Below are 17021 nucleotides of genomic sequence, written 5' to 3'. Positions count from 1 at the left end.
GACGGTCCACATACCTTTTCATTTTCTGCATGTGGCCCGTGATTGGTTCGCTATCCTTCATACGGGTAGTGATCATGGAGGAGATTATTTCATACCGCTCTTGACGAGCACTCTGATGGTACCTTTCCATCAGATCCTGATGCATCTCAAAAGGGTAATAGTCCTCATAGGACTTTTGGAGTTCAGCTGTCATGGTGGCCATCATGATGCATGCCACCTTGGTGGCATCTCTCTCATGTGCCTGATACTCAGCGACCTCCTCAGGAGTAGCAGTGGACTCATCAAGCTCCTTTAGCTCCTTATCGAGGACATATTCCTTGTCCTCGTAACGAGTGACCATCCTGATGTTCCGGATCCAATCCATGAAGTTGGAACCATCAAAGATGACCCTCCCACAAAGGTTCATGAGAGAAAAGGAGCCAGTAGGGTTAGAGCCCGAAGTATTGTTGTTGGAAAACATCTGAAAAGAAGAAAAACAAGTTTAGATTAGATATATCGAATCCTTAATAATACACCCAAATGTAATATTAAGGCTAGGATCCAACACAATATATTATAACTTAGAAGAGGGATGCCGTAATCTAAGCTATAACATATTTGAAGGTAGGTGAATGACGATTCACCAATTCCCACCATGAAAACGAAATGAATTATTAGGTTTAATTGGTTTTGAAATTCCTATATTCTTTTGAGATTCATTGAACTTTTCAATGACATGTTTCAATCTCGATTGTGCCCTTCAAGTTTTGTGACTGGGATGCCGAGGATCACAAAACAAGGTGTGAATAACCATTCAAATTCACTTGGTACCCTTAATATCATCACCTAATCAATGTGTCGGTTAACCACACGCGCTCCACCGATCTATGACAAACATTAAGTCACCCTTCGTGATCCTTACTAGTCCAAGTTAGTGTGCCGGTTAACCACACACGCTCCACCAACGACTTGGTAAGGTACAAAGTGTGAATTTCATGGGTTAGCACCATATTCACATTTTCCTAAAGTAACTAAGATTGGGAATTTATAAAAGGTTTAGTTACTTTATAATATTCATTATACTTTTAATGAGAATTTAAAGTCATTGTCCTACCCATTCGGCTAACGACCCTCCACCGATCAAGGAAAAGGTGGGTGAGAATGGACACCCATTAAGCTGTCATTTTATAGGCAACAACCTTATACCCCCCTTATAGACCGACTTCGTGAATGAGGCCTACTAACGGTAAAGCGACTTAATCTTATACATATATATAATAATTAACCATTAATGTTATAAATAGTATAAGGGTTGAATTTTAACTTTTAAAACTCTAAGGGTTTGGAATTAAAACATATTAAAGTGTGTGTAACTTTACAAATTCCAAAACTTGAGGACAAGTCTTGAAACTATTCAAAACTTTTCATTTCATAACTTATAAATTAAAGGTTCATAAAAATGAAGACTCTTCATTTTCATGTAACTTATGTGTTTTAAGTGTGCATAAATGAAAGTGACCTTTGGAAATCCATAACTTGAGGACAAATGATGGACTCCATTAAAACACATAAATGATCAAGAATTATCAATAAACAATTTAGCAAATAATTCCTATGATCTAACAATAATTCATAAGAACATGAACATCATATCAAAAATTCCAAGAACATATGAACACATATAATCATGCAATTTTTGATATAAGCCAATGTAAATGGATTAGCATAAACATTACACCATCTAAAACAGGTTTTAAAACACCAAAACAGCTTAGGGTAATGTTTCTAGTCCATTTCCAGCAGCAAAACTCGAAAATCTGCATTCTGAGGCTCCTACTCGTCGAGTGCACGAACCTACTCGACGAGTAGGATGAATTTACTCATGGACTCGGCGAGTCCCCCCATGGACTCATCGAGTTCATGCTGCAGAATGCAGAAAACTTGAGTTTTTCAACAAGTTTGCATCAAGTATCAAACAAACAAGCCTAGGCTCTGATACCACTGTTGGGTTTTGAGCAAACTAACACTCCTAAGGTGTTCATGCAACCCTAGAAACCTTGGATCTATGTTTGTCTAAAATACATGCAAAATAATTTTCCAAGGTTCATAACCTATCTAGCATACATGGGGTACTTTTAAACATAAAAGATACTAGAAGAATTACATACCTTTGTTAGTGAGTTGATTCCTTAGGAGTTTGAGAGCCAAGCACCAATAATGTGAATGCCTCAAATGGAAATCACAAATCACCACAAACTTGGAAAACTTATGAGAGAGCACTCTAATACTCTAGAAATCGGCCACACCTTATGCACACACACATGGTCCTTTTCAAGCACCATAAGCCCCTTTATATAGTGTAGATGATTAGGGTTATGAACCATGCAAACCCTAATAACCCATGTTTTTTCCTATTCCAAGGATCCATGGGTTAAAAGCTCCATGGATCATCCATGGACTCCCATTTAAGCTTAGCCCATTTCCTAATGAGTGTTAGCCCACACTATATAAATACAATAGCCCATTATTTAGTCAGTTACCTTATGATCACTAAATTATTTCATAATTAGTTTAAGATCAATACTAATTAAATAATACAATTTCACATTAATATATTATAACTTATAATATATTAATAGGCCGCAAATATACTCTTCTCATAATTTTATCCATATAAATAGTTCGGGTGAAGTGCAACCCAAATGGACCATGCCGGGTCGGGTCAAGTATATACCAGATAAGTTATGGACTTAGACACCTTATCCAACAAAAAGCCCTTACCCAAACGTTGGCCCCCGTCATTCAGCAGAGTATGGATGACAACCATGGACTATTTTAGACGGTCTGTGGAACACTAGCAGGCCCGCAACCTGTAGGTGTGTGAACTATATGTTCATCTGCTGTACTCTAAAAACCCATTGACATGTATTGCGGGGGGGATTCCCGTGGGAAATACTGTCGATAAATAAGAGTTAAGGACTTAGTGACTGTTGTATAAACCTTGGCGACGATTTGACTTCGTGCCTATTTGACATAAATTGTTGAGGGAAAAGCAATGTTGTCACCCCGATGTTTGCCTTATTTGACATAAATTGCGGAGGAAAGCAATGTTGTCACCCTATTGGTTGTTTATTTGACATAAATTGCCGAGGAAAGCAATGTTGTCACCTTATTGGTTGATTTATGTTAGGTTGTCTTATTTGACATAAATTGCCGAGGAAAGCAGTGTTGTCACCCCGATGGTTGCCTTATTTGACATAAATTGCTGAGGAACCCCCGAAGCAATGTTGTCACCCCTAGTGAAAATCCTTAGGCTAGGTCCCTTGTGATAGTTGTTTTAGGGACGTAAAGTGAGGATAATGGGAATGAGTAATTAGGGTTATTTTTGGTTGATGAAATTAATAAATTTATTGTTGATTGAGAACTTAATAAGTTTATTATTTATTGTGGGTTGAAAACCCTATATGCTCATCAGGCTTCCAAGCCTGACCCACTCAGCTTTTTATATTACAGGTAGTGGACCCCGAACATAGTCAGATGATGATGATGAGTGATTTTTGGTTTATAGGCCAGTAGTTATAAATAACTGTGGTAAGGCGTATAATGTCTTGTTTATGCTTTTGATATGTATCGGAACATGACATCCCGAGGTTTTAATATGAAATGAAAATATATATTTCATAAAGAAAGGTTTTGATAAACTTTTATCATGTTTTGTTTTGGGAACAAATTCCGCAACATCTTTTAAAAGGATTACTCTGATTTTATTTTAAAAAGCATAAAATAAATCGGTCTTTTCTGGCCGAGAAATTAGGGGATGTCACAGAATAGAGGAGGAAGATAATGTTGATTGCGTAGACATGATTTTATAGGATTATGAGCACCACGACACCACGGTGGGCGCCAATTTGTTTTGGTCATAAATCAATCCAAGAAATATCAGCCAAATTGTATGAGAGGGTGTGATGTCGTGACTAATATGAATATGAAATCGAGATCAAAATGACACAAGTGATTTACAAGGAAATTCATTGCTCATTGTTAGGATATTTGACATAAAACATTGGGGTGATTATGATCACCTGGCTTGTTAGTTTCTATTAATCGGAAAGAAAATCACAAAAGTAAGTCTGAGAGTACGAGCACAAATTATTCAGTGAGTCTAAGTTGTGTTGTAGTGTGATTTATACATGTGTATTTATAGCCTTGGTCGAATAACTAGAAGTCCGATATTTTCGAGATCTTGTTGAATAAGTATTTGCACGTTGCCTTGACTTGGTATTTCCAGGTCTTAAGCTTGATTGAAACGATTCTTCAGAGTCGATGAGTCTTTTGTTGACTAATTTTGCACACGTGAAGAATAAACAATAAATATACTCGTTAATTTCGTTAGGAAATAATAATGGTGATGTCAAGATCTTGATGTATGTTTTGGGATCCTGAGACTCCTTTAAGATCCGGGACTCTGTATAGGTTTAAGGATCTTGACCCCTAACACTTAGTGTCATAGGTCGTAGGGCATATCGTACAAAACACCAATGTTGTAGCAAGTTTCGAGAGATGAACAAATCGGTTACCAAGTTTAACGACATTTACAACAACTTGCTTACTCAACGGAAAAGTGGGGAAAACGATCAAAAAAAAAAAAAATCAAGACGATGCTTAAAATATATTTTGTTGATACTAAAAGGTCTTTCAAATTTATTGATATTTGGAGATTTTTATCCGCATCCCCGAAATGGGTAAAAGAGTACGGGGAAGAAGAAGAAGGTGGTGAGAAAAGAACAAAAGTTTCGGAGACGAGTTATACTACTTCATCAGAGGATGAGCTCGAACTCGAAGAAGTAGTCGACCAATGGGGCGAAAAAAGAAAGGGTCCTCATCAAATACATCAGGTGTTAGAAGTGGCCCTGACATTCAAAAGGTCGCTTCTAGTTTCGAAATTTATAATCTTAATTTTAAGTATCGCTTGAATTATGAGAAAGAAAGATGGAAGAGAAAAAGAAAGTGCGAGAGGCGAAACAAAGAACTAATGAGGAGAAAAAAAACATGATTTGTAATTTTTAACAAGATCAATCGATCATCTCACTCACAACGAACATCGATATGGTTTTGAGGATAGAACGGATATTATAAAAAAATATTATAATTAGATGTATTTTATAGTCGTTTTATTTAAATTATCGTTTTATCATTTTAATGGTTTTAATCAAATTAATGAAATATTTTCCTTTTATTAATTTTATAAAATTTTAGTTTTATTAAATTGCATTCTATTTATAAAAAAAAAAAAGTAAGTGTTATGTGGTATGACACCTATTAGTTTTATTGGGTGATTGATAAAATAATATGATGATAATATCACGAGTGTCATACGATACCATATGGGCTCAATTCGATGACAATTTTATTTAGAAAAATTATAACGATAATAATTATTTGATAATTTTAAAAGAAGGAAAATATTATTTTATTATGAAAATATTAAAGATATTTTATCGGTGGATGTTTTGTAAAAAGATATTTGTGTTAAAATTACACTATTTTAATGTGAAGGTGATACACGGGGCATGTGGTGATGTGATACATAACATTCATAAGAATCACAACTCACAAGATAGACTGAACCCATGATTGAATGGCAAGCTGGTAAAAAATTCCGTTGCCGGGAATCGAACCCGGGTCCCCTGGGTGAAAGCCAGATATCCTAACCGCTGGACGACAACGGATTTTGTTTCTTTTGCTACTAATAATTAGTAAATACTATATATCATGTCCTATAAAATAATGTAAATGCATAACGTGGATCTCGGATCTAATTACACTGATCCTGAAAAATGAAAATGGTATTTTACATCATTTACCTTCAAGTGCCATCTAGCTTAACAACCTGAAATTTAATTCCATAATAATAACAATTTAACCTTTATTATAATCTTATAAATTATCTCTTTTAATGTTCATTGTTGTTTCATAGCAAAATTTTGGCCGATTGGTAATTTATATTTTCGAAATTATGTGGATATATTTTTTTTATTTGTTTTGTAATTGTTAGAGTCTGTATTTTAATATTTGGTGTATTTAGTCCATCACAGCCCATCGTGGATTTTGGCCTTAGTAGGGTATTGGCCCATGTTGTTTTGTATATGTCCCTTGTATCATCTCATGTTGAAAGAATGAAAGGCAATAAACATAATATATTAGGCTGAACGGAGTGGAGGTGTTAAAGTCGGTCGTTAAGTTCGTTAAAACAAGTAGAACACCGTCCCCTAGCGCTCGCTAGGGGGCTCGCTATGCTCCAGTTGTTAAAGCTTTAGCGAGATGAGAGAGAAAGGAAATGGAGAAGGTGATTGGTCCAAACGGTTTTTTCTTCAATAGCTTGAACTCTTTCTTTAACCTCCAGTTTTTTCTTCTCTATTTCTTCCTCTTTCGCCTTAAAAGTTGAGAGAGCAGATTTAGACATCTCTTCATCTTCTTTCGACATTATCCCACTGAAACTAAAAAAAAACCCTTTTAATCTTTCGATTTCTTGTTTTGACATTAACCCACTGAAACTCGCTCTTCTTCTTCAACTAGAAAAAGAAAAAAACCCTCCTTCCTCTGATTCCTCTCTTAATTTCTCTATTGTCGCTACCAGAAACCCAACTACACACACTATTGTGTGTGAGAGAGATAACGATAATTCACACAGGAACTTGGACAGAGAAAGGGAATTGGAGTTTGGATTGATGATGTAGCGGTGGAGACGGAGGAGATCAAAGAGGTAATTAGAACTTTATGCTTCTTATGTTGCTAAGATCATTCAGTTGCCGAGTCATGGCGATGAGAGTTCGGATTTGCGTTTTCATAGGTTCAAAGAGGTAATTAGAACTTTATGCTTCTTATTCTAAACCACAAGTAATCGTGAGCTGTTGTTCTTTTCTTTATAAAGAAATTTCAAATCCAAAATTGGTGATGTTTTTAATTTCAGCTCTGAAAATGATTATATTGCTATTTGTGAATCTAGTAATTAGATTTTCTCCTATCATCAAATAATTCTGATCAATTTTAAAGCGTAAGGATTTTCTAATGGGATTCAAAACCATTTGCTTCATGAGATCAATTGTAATCACTCTTCCATTCAGAGGTTTCATGTTGGATTCTTACTGGAGAAAGGCAGACAACTGTTATTAGGTCTAGATATGTTCAAGTACTTCTAAATCAAGATATGAGTTTCTTTAATGGCAACATTGTGAGTCAAGTATTAAGTGATGTATTGCTTGTCCAGTATTAACTGGCCCCTTTACTGTCATAGATTTGTTTTATGAAGATAATGTGGTTTTGTGAGCAATTGGATTGTTTTAGGTTCCTTTGTTATAATTGGACAGTTTTACCCTTGTGTTATAGTTGGACAATTTTAACGTTTTTGTTATGGTTCATTTGATTAGTATGGAATGGAATCAAGAATAGAATGTAATTTAATAGATTGTAACATCAATATTAGAACAGAAATGGAATGGAATGAAGATTGGAATGGAATCAGTAATAAAACAGGAACAACAGCTGCATAGGGACAAAAAAGAAAAATGTTGGATAGGAATAGGAATGAAATCAAGTGGAGATTGGAATGGAATCAATATTAGAACAGAAAACTAAGTATAATTACATGTTTTTTGTCTCAAAACATATGATATTTTTGCCCAATACATGACACTTTTGCCCAAATCAAACAAACGGAACCAAATTAAACAAACACAAGAAAGATAACCAAAAGGTAATTATTTTATGTGGTATTAAATAAATCAAAAAAATGTTTGTGTAGTATTAAAAAAATGTTTGTTTATTAAAATAAAATAATTAAATTAAATTAAAAAAATGGAGTGCTAGGAGTGTTACCACTCGCTACCAAATGTTAATATTAGGTGCTAAATGGAAAAAAATGAGGTGTCACTCAAAAAGCTGACATGGCAAGGTGTTAAGAGTGTCCCTTAGCCTTATCATGATATCATAGCCTTCTGCCTTCCTCGAAATCCTCGTAAAATCTTTACCTTCCTATTATATATCTTCCTTCTTCACGGGCTCTTCTCATGCATCACGGCAGAACCCTAAATGACCCTTCTTTCTAATCTTGCAAGTATCCTTCATGGCGGCAAACTCTGCTAAACCTCACAAAGTGTTTAGTATTATGAACATAAAATCTCGCATTGCTCTCGTTCTAGATCTTGAACAATTTAACTATGTCTATTGGACTTGTTATTGCCTAAAAGAGACAACGCATTTTAAGTAGGAATAAGACCCTGTTTGTTTACCTCTTAATTGAAAAATTAAGAGGTAATCTATTAAAAATTTAGATATAGACCGTTTGGTAGCCTATTAATTATTGTCTCTTAATTTTTTAATATCCTCTTAATATTTCAGATATAGAGTGAAGTCTGAAAAAAAAAGACTTTGTTCATTTTCTGCCCACCGTTCCTTCTACTCACGTATAGACTTCCGCCTTTGCCTCTTCTCTCGACGTGCACACCTGCCGCCTCCACCCATCTGCCCTCCGGTCCGGTCACCGCCGCCAACCCCCTTTGCCTCCAGCTTCGTCAAAACTCGGAGATAACAGCAAGAGGTAAGATTTTTCTCAAATCGATTTTATGTAATCTATTTAAGAACCCTGATTCTTCCTCCCTTCGTCGCATCCGTCTTCCTCCCAACCATCTCCCTGGAGCAATTGATTTCGAGAAGTTGATCTGGTTTCAGATTTCATCCGACTGATGAAGAATTGGTTCTTTATTGCCTGAAGAGGAAGATCTGTGGTCGATCGCTCAAGCTCGACATCATCGGCGAAGTTGATGTTTACAAGTGGGATCCAGAAGAGTTACCTGGTATGTATACATTCCTTCACTTAATTTTACTATATTTTACTGTCTCTTGATATCATTAACTGTATTTGGATTTGTTTACAGATATGGGTTTTGTTTTTTTATGTTGAATATTAAGTATATGATCTTATTCCATGAAGTGTTTTGATTATGTGATTATTTGGTCATTATGGTTTGTTTATTTTGATTTCTTTTGATTATTGAATCATTAGGTTTATCACTTCTTCAAGTGTTTCGATTATTTGATTGATGGGGTTGATTATGTATAGCCTGGTCATTTGGATCTTGTTTCTTGAATTAGTTACATGATTGTTTATTACTTATCTTGATATTGTCATGTTGAATCTTATTGTATATTCTTCTTTTGATTCTTTTGTTGTATGTTATTGTCTGGTTAGAGGAATTTTTGGTTGTATTGTTGTTTTGAAAGTGATCATGTGAAAGAATCTTTAAATCTTTCAACAATTGATATTAACTAATATCTTCTTAAATTCAGGTCAATCAAAACTAAAATCAGGTGATCGACAATGGTTCTTTTTTAGCCCAAGAGATAGAAAGTATCCAAATGGTGGAAGATCAAGCCGAGCAACAATGAATGGTTATTGGAAAGCAACAGGAAAAGACAGAATCATCAAAAGGAAATCATTTCCAGTTGGAATTATAGATAAAATTATAGATTTGTACATAAATTAATAATTAATTATTCATACATTTAAGTTTGATTTGGTTGTTTTATAAACAAAAACATTGAATTTAGCAAAAATAATACAAAAGGGTAAAATAGTCATTTTTATAATTCAGCACTGTAATTCAGAGGTTCCAACCAAACAGCAATTCAAAATTCAGATCTTAAAAATTCAGACCCTCTTAGAAATTCAGACCTCTTAAAAATTCAGATCTTAAAAATTCAGATCCTGCCAAACAGCCCCTAACCCTGAACACCTTCAACTTTATCATGCACATCCAAGTTTAATTTTCTGTTACATGAGCCACCATCTTTTTTAGCATTAAACTTAGGTGATGTTTGTTTTTACGAAGCGAAAATTCATGAAGTCTGCGGACCACCTCTGCAATCCTCTATAACAGAAGAGGTGGAACAAACGGCTGCAGTCCATAATAAGAAGCATGTTTGTTTTTTAACATCTGCAGTAAACTGAAATTTAAATAAACTAATTTTATAAACTGAAAATAGTTCTCAACACCGAAATTTTAATAATTCTAGTATTAAAACATTGAAAGAGTACTAAAAAGAACATATAAAAAAACAAAAAATATAAAACTTTTAAAAAAACTTACAAAAATATAAAAGATGCTAACAACTTTATTCTACAAAAAACTAATTTTAAAAAACATAAAAAAGAAAATAATAAAAAAATTAAGAAAGTATTGCAAACGATGTCTACAAAGTTCGTAAAAAATTATACACGTTAAAAAAGATGAAACCGAGACTGAAAATATTATTAACAGAAAAGATAAAAAAATTAAAAAAAAATCAAAGTTTTTTTTTTTTTTTTTTTAAATCAAGTTAAAAAAATTTGTGGAAACTATAATAAGAAATTGTATCAAATCCGTAAATAAAAGTTTTTTTAAAAAAAAGTTTAAAAAAAAAAGTTATACCAAAATTCTAAAAAAAACACTTCAAAAAAATAAAAGCTGAAGAGGTTTGAAGAGGCAAGTCAAGTACGACGCCACGCAACACACGCGCGGAGGTTTTGCAGTCTGAAGTCTTCCAAAAAACAAACAGCTGCGAGAGGGAAAATGTCGCGCGTTTGCTGCGCCGCGCAGCAGAAAGTGGTTTGAAGAAGTTTTTTTAAAAAAACAAACAACACCTTAGTCATGCTTAACTAGGAGCACCATCATCAAAGAATTAGCCACACAAACCACCTAAATCAAACAGAGACTAAGGTGTTGTTTGTTTTTTCGAAGCGAATATTCATAAACTAAAATTTAAATAAACTAATTTTATAAACTGAAAATAGTTTTCAACACCAATATTTTAGTAATTTTAGTCTCAAATATTCAAAGAATACTAAAAAGAATAGGTAAAAAAAACAAAAATATAAAATTTCTAAAAAAAATGTAAAAGAAATTATTAGTTTTATTCTATAAAAAAACTAATTTTAAAAAATAAAAAAAAGAAAATATTGTAAACAATTCTACAAAGTTCGTAAAATAATTGCACATGTTAAAAAAGATGCAACTAAAACTGAAAATATTATTAACAGAAACGGTAAAAAAGTTAAAAAATCAATTTTTTTTAAATCAAGTTATAAAAAAATTGTGGAAACTATAAAAAAAAATTGTATCAAATCCGTAAATCAAAGTTAAAAAAAAATCAAATTAAAAAAAAAACAAGTTATACCAAAATTAAAAAAAAAATCACTTGGAAAAAAATGAAAGCTGGAGAAGTTTGAAGATGCAAGTCAAGTATTGCGCCGTGCAGAACATGCGCAAATGTTTTGTAATATGAAGCCTTCCAAAAAACAAATTGTTGCAAGAGAGCAAGTGTTGCGCCGCGCAGCAAAAAATGGTGTGTAGAGTTTTTTTTATTTTATTTTATTTATTATTATTATTTAAACAACACCTAAATCTTAGTCCATCATTCAAGTTTTTAGCAAGTTTGACCAAAAGTTAAATTTGTCAAAAGGTCAACGGTCAATGAAGAGATGCATGACTTCCTACTTCTGACGTGACACGTCTAATAAAGACAAAACAGTTACGAACCCTCCATTCGACACACCATATTTTCTGGGCATAAGCACTTCTCTCGTTAGGTGCTTAATCTTTAAGCCAATGGTTTAAACTTTCCAGAATATTTCTAATACTTGTCTTAATAGATAAAATTTCAAACTTTATCCATATGAAAGCCACATGCAACATTTCCAAAACCGTATATCTAAAAGAGGCAAAAAAATGTTAGAAGCTTAATGCATGACTCAAGGAGGGCTTGAGCATGCACCTCTTTTCACCCCTAATGAGTCTATAAAACAACTTAATACAAGCTTTGGACTTGTAGCTTCCCCAAACTCCAAGGAAACATCATAAAAGGACAAAAACAACACACAATGCTAAATTTAGAAGCATGTATTCATAAAGTTTGGATATTGAAGACTTACAGATGTTCAAAAGGTGGTAACAATGATATAACAACTTTGGATATAGCTTCACAAGCACCAAAACACATTCTCCTTCTTCAAGTTTACTCACAAACACACTAAAACTCAAGAATACAAAAAATGAGGGTGGTTAGGGCTACTTTTAGGGTTTGTCTAGAGGTGGAGGCTGATGAGTGAGATAAACCCTAAGAGTTAATGCCTTTAAACATGCTCACACATGAGAATTAAGGTTTAGGCCGACAGTTAAAACGTGTTACACCAAATAAAGGACGCGTTCCGTCAGACATACGACCAAACGTGACGTGTCTATAAAGGCATGTGTTGCGTCTAGTCTTAACCCAACCACCCCCTTAAATAAAAAATCACAAGATTTGCCAAACAAGAACATAGATAAACCAATCGATACATATTCCAACAAATCTAATATAAACATTAACTCCAACGATGTCAACAACATAACAATCTTCTAAATTTAACAACCAAAATAAATTTTTCATTAATTTCCCAAAAAACATTTTACGTAATACATATTCTAACATATGTTAAATATCCAACATTATTAAATCTATAATTTGTATATAAGGATGTCCATAGACATAATTTAACTTAAAAGAATGTGAAACTTTAATTTTCGATTTTGTTCTTCAAGTTTGTTTATGGAGTTCATACAATCACACCTATGGTCTACGGATGTCAAAAAGTCTTGTGGGGCCTCGATCCCGTATATAGTATATTTATTTAAAAAATTGGGGCAAGGGCAAGATTAACCCTCGTTTTAATTTTGAGGTTGGGTAATCCCGTCCCGGAATTCGGGGAATTCGAGGGCGTGGGTGGGGAGGTTGGAGATTTTAGGGGCGAGAGCGGGGGAATGGGGAAATTTCGGGGGTGAGAGTGGGGGATGCAACCCTTGTCCTATTTGCTCCCTTTGACATCCCTACAGTTTAGCCATCCACCCAACTAATGAATCAATAATTAGATCCCCAAAAATTACACACATTTGCAATTGTTAGGGTTTTAAAAAATTGGAGGCAATGTTAGATTTTTGTGCATTTGACGTTACCTAATTGGAATAACAATAGAAACATATTAATGTGATGTTATTGCTCCATAAAGTCAGAATGATAGCCTGTGTCTTATCAACATTTTTCTTGGGTTTTTTTTTTTTTTTTTTTTTTTTTTTACTTTGTATTTCAAGGTTAGAGAATAAGGAAGAATGGGGTAATAGAGTGAAGAAGGGAGAAAAATAATGAGAGGGTGAAAAAAAAAATAGCTAATAGATCTAGAGATGAAACGTGCATCTTTCAAAATTACAAGGGGCGTTAATGAAAAACAAAACATAAGGACGAAAGTAGCGAATTGAGTCAAACCATAGGGACGATTCATGTAATTTATAATCGTTTTTCATCTTTCCCGCCACATCGAATATGATATGCCCCAGGGGTTTTTTCACACTCAAACATCACAGATCATTCTTTCTCGACAATCCACTTACACCAGCAGCTGAAATATTGAAATTCCAGATGGTATGTATAACAATTTCGTGCTGATTTAGTTTTTGGATGTATATCGTGAATCTATTGAAGAATTAATCTGTTTCTTTGTCATATTTCGTTGCGAAGATGTCATTCACACAATAATCCATTTGTTTGACAGCTGAAACTTTTGAATCGAGATTGATTGTATAGTTATTGCGTACTGATTTTGTTTTCCGATGTATATCGTGAATCTGTGTGGAATTAATCTGTTTGTTAAATTTATTATGAGATTTCCACATAAATACACATCATAGCTGTATAAAGTTCTTTAGATTTTCGAATCATATGCTGTTGTAATAGGTTCGTAAATCGATAGTGATACTTCCTCAATGTCTGATCTATGGAAGTGCGGTGTTAATTTAACATCGAGTCAATGGAATAACTGGTTCGTTTCATGCCCTAATTTTGCCTCAATTAATAATTTGCAGAAATTCACTTGTTAACTTTGTGTTCGTCCATGCTCAAATTCATTTAGTTTTATTTGAACTCTTTTTGCCTCTATGAACATGATGAAACACTGATATTGCTTATGAAGGATTCACGTAAGGAGAAAAGGTCAATGAATGATTATGTGTTTTTGCTGCTATGGTTTGTCTAGCTCGAACATAGTTTTGGTCTTCAGTAGCTGCTTTAGACTGAAGTTATAATAGAATTAAATGGTATAATTTGGTAAAGCATCAAGGTCACGATGAAACAAGTTGTTTGAATATGGGAACATAAGTAGCAACAAAGCTCCTCTGTTGTTTTTCAGCTGTTGTTTTTAGTGTAAATCTTTTGTGTATCTTAGGATTATGGCGATAATGCTAATTGTATCTATTTATCATTTCCAACCTCATTTCATTTTCATGCTGTCATAGTCAAAGAAAAGAGGGTTGTCATTGGAAGAGAAGCGGGAGAAGATGCTTCAAATCTTTTATGACTCTCAAGATTTTTACCTCGTGAGTATATAACATCATTTCCACTTCCTATTTTATATAGATTGTCATGAATTCATATCATCTTTAAAATGTATACACCATGGGAAAGTTAGACCATGAGTATTTCCTATGTTTGGTTTAATAATTATAATACTCATATGTTAATATTCAAAACTTATGTTAACACCTGCATTCTGTGTACAAATTTCAGCTAAAGGAACTTGAAAAGCTGGGCCCCAGAAAAGGCGTTATAAGCCAATCTGTCAAAGATGTTGTCCAAACTCTAGTGGATGATGACTTGGTGTCAAAAGACAAGATTGGAACCTCAGTAAGAAATGTGTTACTAATAAATAAAAGCTCATAAACACAATTTAATCTTGAAAAATTTCAGGTATACTTTTGGAGTCTTCCTAGTTGTGCTGGAAACCAGGTAAACTTTTATTCCATGATCAAGTTATGCACATAAATGATTTTAGGTCTATACCATTAAATCATCTTTTCTAACTTAAAATATATTTTTATAAAATTTAAAAGCTAAGAAATGTGTCCAAGAAACTTGAGTCAGAGCTTGAAATCAGCAAGAAGCGCCATGTAGAGCTTGTGGAGCAATGTGACTCTTTAAAGAAAGGGCGGGAGGATTCAGTAAGTTGGTGATTTACCTTTTTTTATTCTACAATTAATTTTGGCATTTTAAATAAAATTTTTAATTTCAAATCTTTTAACAGGAAGCACGAGAAGAGGCTTTAAGTGAGCTCAAAGCCATTGAACAAAAGTATAACAATCTGAAAGTAAGTAACATTTCATTAGAAATCATCTTTTAATCATTAGGTATATTTACTTAAAAGGAGTTAATAAATTAAATTTCAGGAAGAAATGGGACAATATGCAGACAATGATCCTGCAACATTTGAAGCAATGAGTAATCATACAACTAACTATATAACCTTATTTTTCTTATATATCTTCATTTATTTTATTTTCTCTGTTTTAAAGATTTGATCCATATCTCTACTAAATTTGGAATTTTTTTTGATTGATTTTAGAGGAAGCGATTAAAGTTGCCCATGAAGCAGCTAACAGATGGACAGGTTTGACCTTCTTTCTTAGTGCAAAACTAATTTTAAAATCTTTAAAATTATGTTACTGAAGTATAAACATGAATCTAAGTACAAAAAACTGATTATTTTCATCTGTGTCATATATTCTGCAGATAATATTTTTACATTGCGCCAGTGGTGCTCAAAAAATTTCCCTCAGGCCAAAGAACAACTTGACCATTTGTACAATGAGGTAAAATTACTATGCATTTTTGTGCTATTTTAAATGATGAGAGTGAGAAGGGCATTTATGTCTTTTTCACATAAAAGAGATTGAGAATGACCCATGTCCAATGTGTTCCATTTTTTTTGATCTGACAAAAGAATTGCAAATTTTGTCCCATTGACATGATTATCATTATCATAATATCATTATCAGTATCACTGTATCAGTATCAGTATCAGAATCAGTATCAGTATCATTTTGTTTTGTCCTATAATTTTGGATGTCACCAACAGTGAACAGTTTGTTTACCTTTTTTAGGAAAAAAAACCCTACAAGATGTGCATTGCTGTCATTTTGGCCTTGAAATTATTATGCCAACTCTAAATACTTTTTATTAAACTATAACTAAATATTGAGCAAACTACAAATTTGGTCCCTGTTGGATCTCATATTTTATGGTTTAGGTCTAAAAAATGTTCTTTCAGTTTTGGTCCCTGTTGTAAGGTTTTATATTGATTTTGGTCCCTGAATTGATACGAAAGCAATAAGGATTAAAATTGAAAAAAATGACATACCACAGGGACCAGTTTGTAATTTAATCTTAGATATTTCTAACAGAAAGAACGATATACTAAAACTTATGAGAAATTTAAATTTTCAGGTAGGGATAACAGATGATTTTGACTACTTGGAGTTCCCAACAGTGACACCTGTCAAGCAAGTTGAGGAGTAAAATATTATCATGAGATAATTTTGGTAAGTTTTTTCTACATAATCAGTGGTAAAAAGTAAAAAAAAAATGTGACGCTCATTCGCTAATCACTTGACCAATATTGTAAGGGGCAAATTTGTATTTTCAGGTAATATTAATTACACATATTCCGGCATATATCTTGTTGTGCAACTTGTATGCACATGGCACTCCATGTTACCATTGTATGTGTCCAAAACAGGGAAACACCCCACATGACAATGACGAAACAACCCTCGCTGCATCTATGCATAATATACATACATGATACATCTTTCTAACATCACCACACACTCATACATTATCCAATACCCAAAATATCCTGTACTCTTAGTGTATGCATGGTTATCTTATATCATATCCTGAGACTTTTTTGTTGATTAAAGAAATTACAACTAACAATTTAAGATAAACAATGGTAACACATTTAAAACATAAAAAGTTAGGGTCCTCCTCTAGAAAAACTAAAAAGTTAGGGTCCCCTTCTAGAAAAACTTCCAAGTTGCTTTTTGGTTACAAATCCTATCTTAAATCGTTATGTATAATTACCCTACACCATTGAACAACTTTTGTGGGGACTATTTTCAATAATGGCGATGAGGGCATTTATG

At 33.4% G+C, this 17021-nt stretch overlaps 1 protein-coding gene and 1 non-coding gene across 3 annotated transcripts; one reads left to right on the top strand and one right to left on the bottom strand.

Annotated features, from left to right (window-relative positions):
* Positions 1–5636: 5636 nt before the first annotated feature.
* TRNAE-UUC (transfer RNA glutamic acid (anticodon UUC)) lies at positions 5637–5708 on the bottom strand. Its single transcript has one exon. It is a non-coding gene; the product is annotated as a tRNA-Glu (tRNA).
* A 7680-nt stretch (positions 5709–13388) lies between these two features.
* Positions 13389–16755, top strand: ATMND1 (Mnd1 family protein). 2 transcript variants are annotated; one of them, XM_079052697.1, is made up of 11 exons: positions 13389–13467; positions 14337–14417; positions 14608–14724; positions 14788–14826; positions 14931–15038; positions 15122–15184; positions 15264–15315; positions 15440–15484; positions 15607–15686; positions 16321–16415; positions 16520–16754. In XM_079052697.1, the coding sequence occupies exons 1-10, from the start codon at positions 13465–13467 to the stop codon at positions 16390–16392; spliced, it is 660 nt and encodes a 219-aa protein (XP_078908823.1). In that variant the 5' UTR covers positions 13389–13464; the 3' UTR covers positions 16393–16415; positions 16520–16754. The 2 variants fall into 2 exon arrangements, with proteins under 2 accessions (XP_078908823.1, XP_078908822.1); XM_079052696.1 differs by having other exon boundaries at positions 16321–16755.
* Positions 16756–17021: the final 266 nt, after the last annotated feature.

The sequence above is a fragment of the Lactuca virosa genome, chromosome 5 (assembly GCF_052849685.1).
Source record: "Lactuca virosa cultivar CGN04683 chromosome 5, Lactuca_virosa_CGN04683_v6, whole genome shotgun sequence".
Classification (NCBI taxonomy): domain Eukaryota; kingdom Viridiplantae; phylum Streptophyta; class Magnoliopsida; order Asterales; family Asteraceae; genus Lactuca; species Lactuca virosa.
This window is presented reverse-complemented; position numbering and strand designations above follow the sequence as displayed.

Excerpts from the sequence above, each read along its gene's own strand:
- ATMND1 (XM_079052696.1), top strand. Across the intron at positions 14,418-14,607 it reads ACTCTCAAGATTTTTACCTC|CTAAAGGAACTTGAAAAGCT; the intron begins GTGAGTATATAA and ends TACAAATTTCAG. Across the intron at positions 15,316-15,439 it reads TGCAACATTTGAAGCAATGA|AGGAAGCGATTAAAGTTGCC; the intron begins GTAATCATACAA and ends GATTGATTTTAG.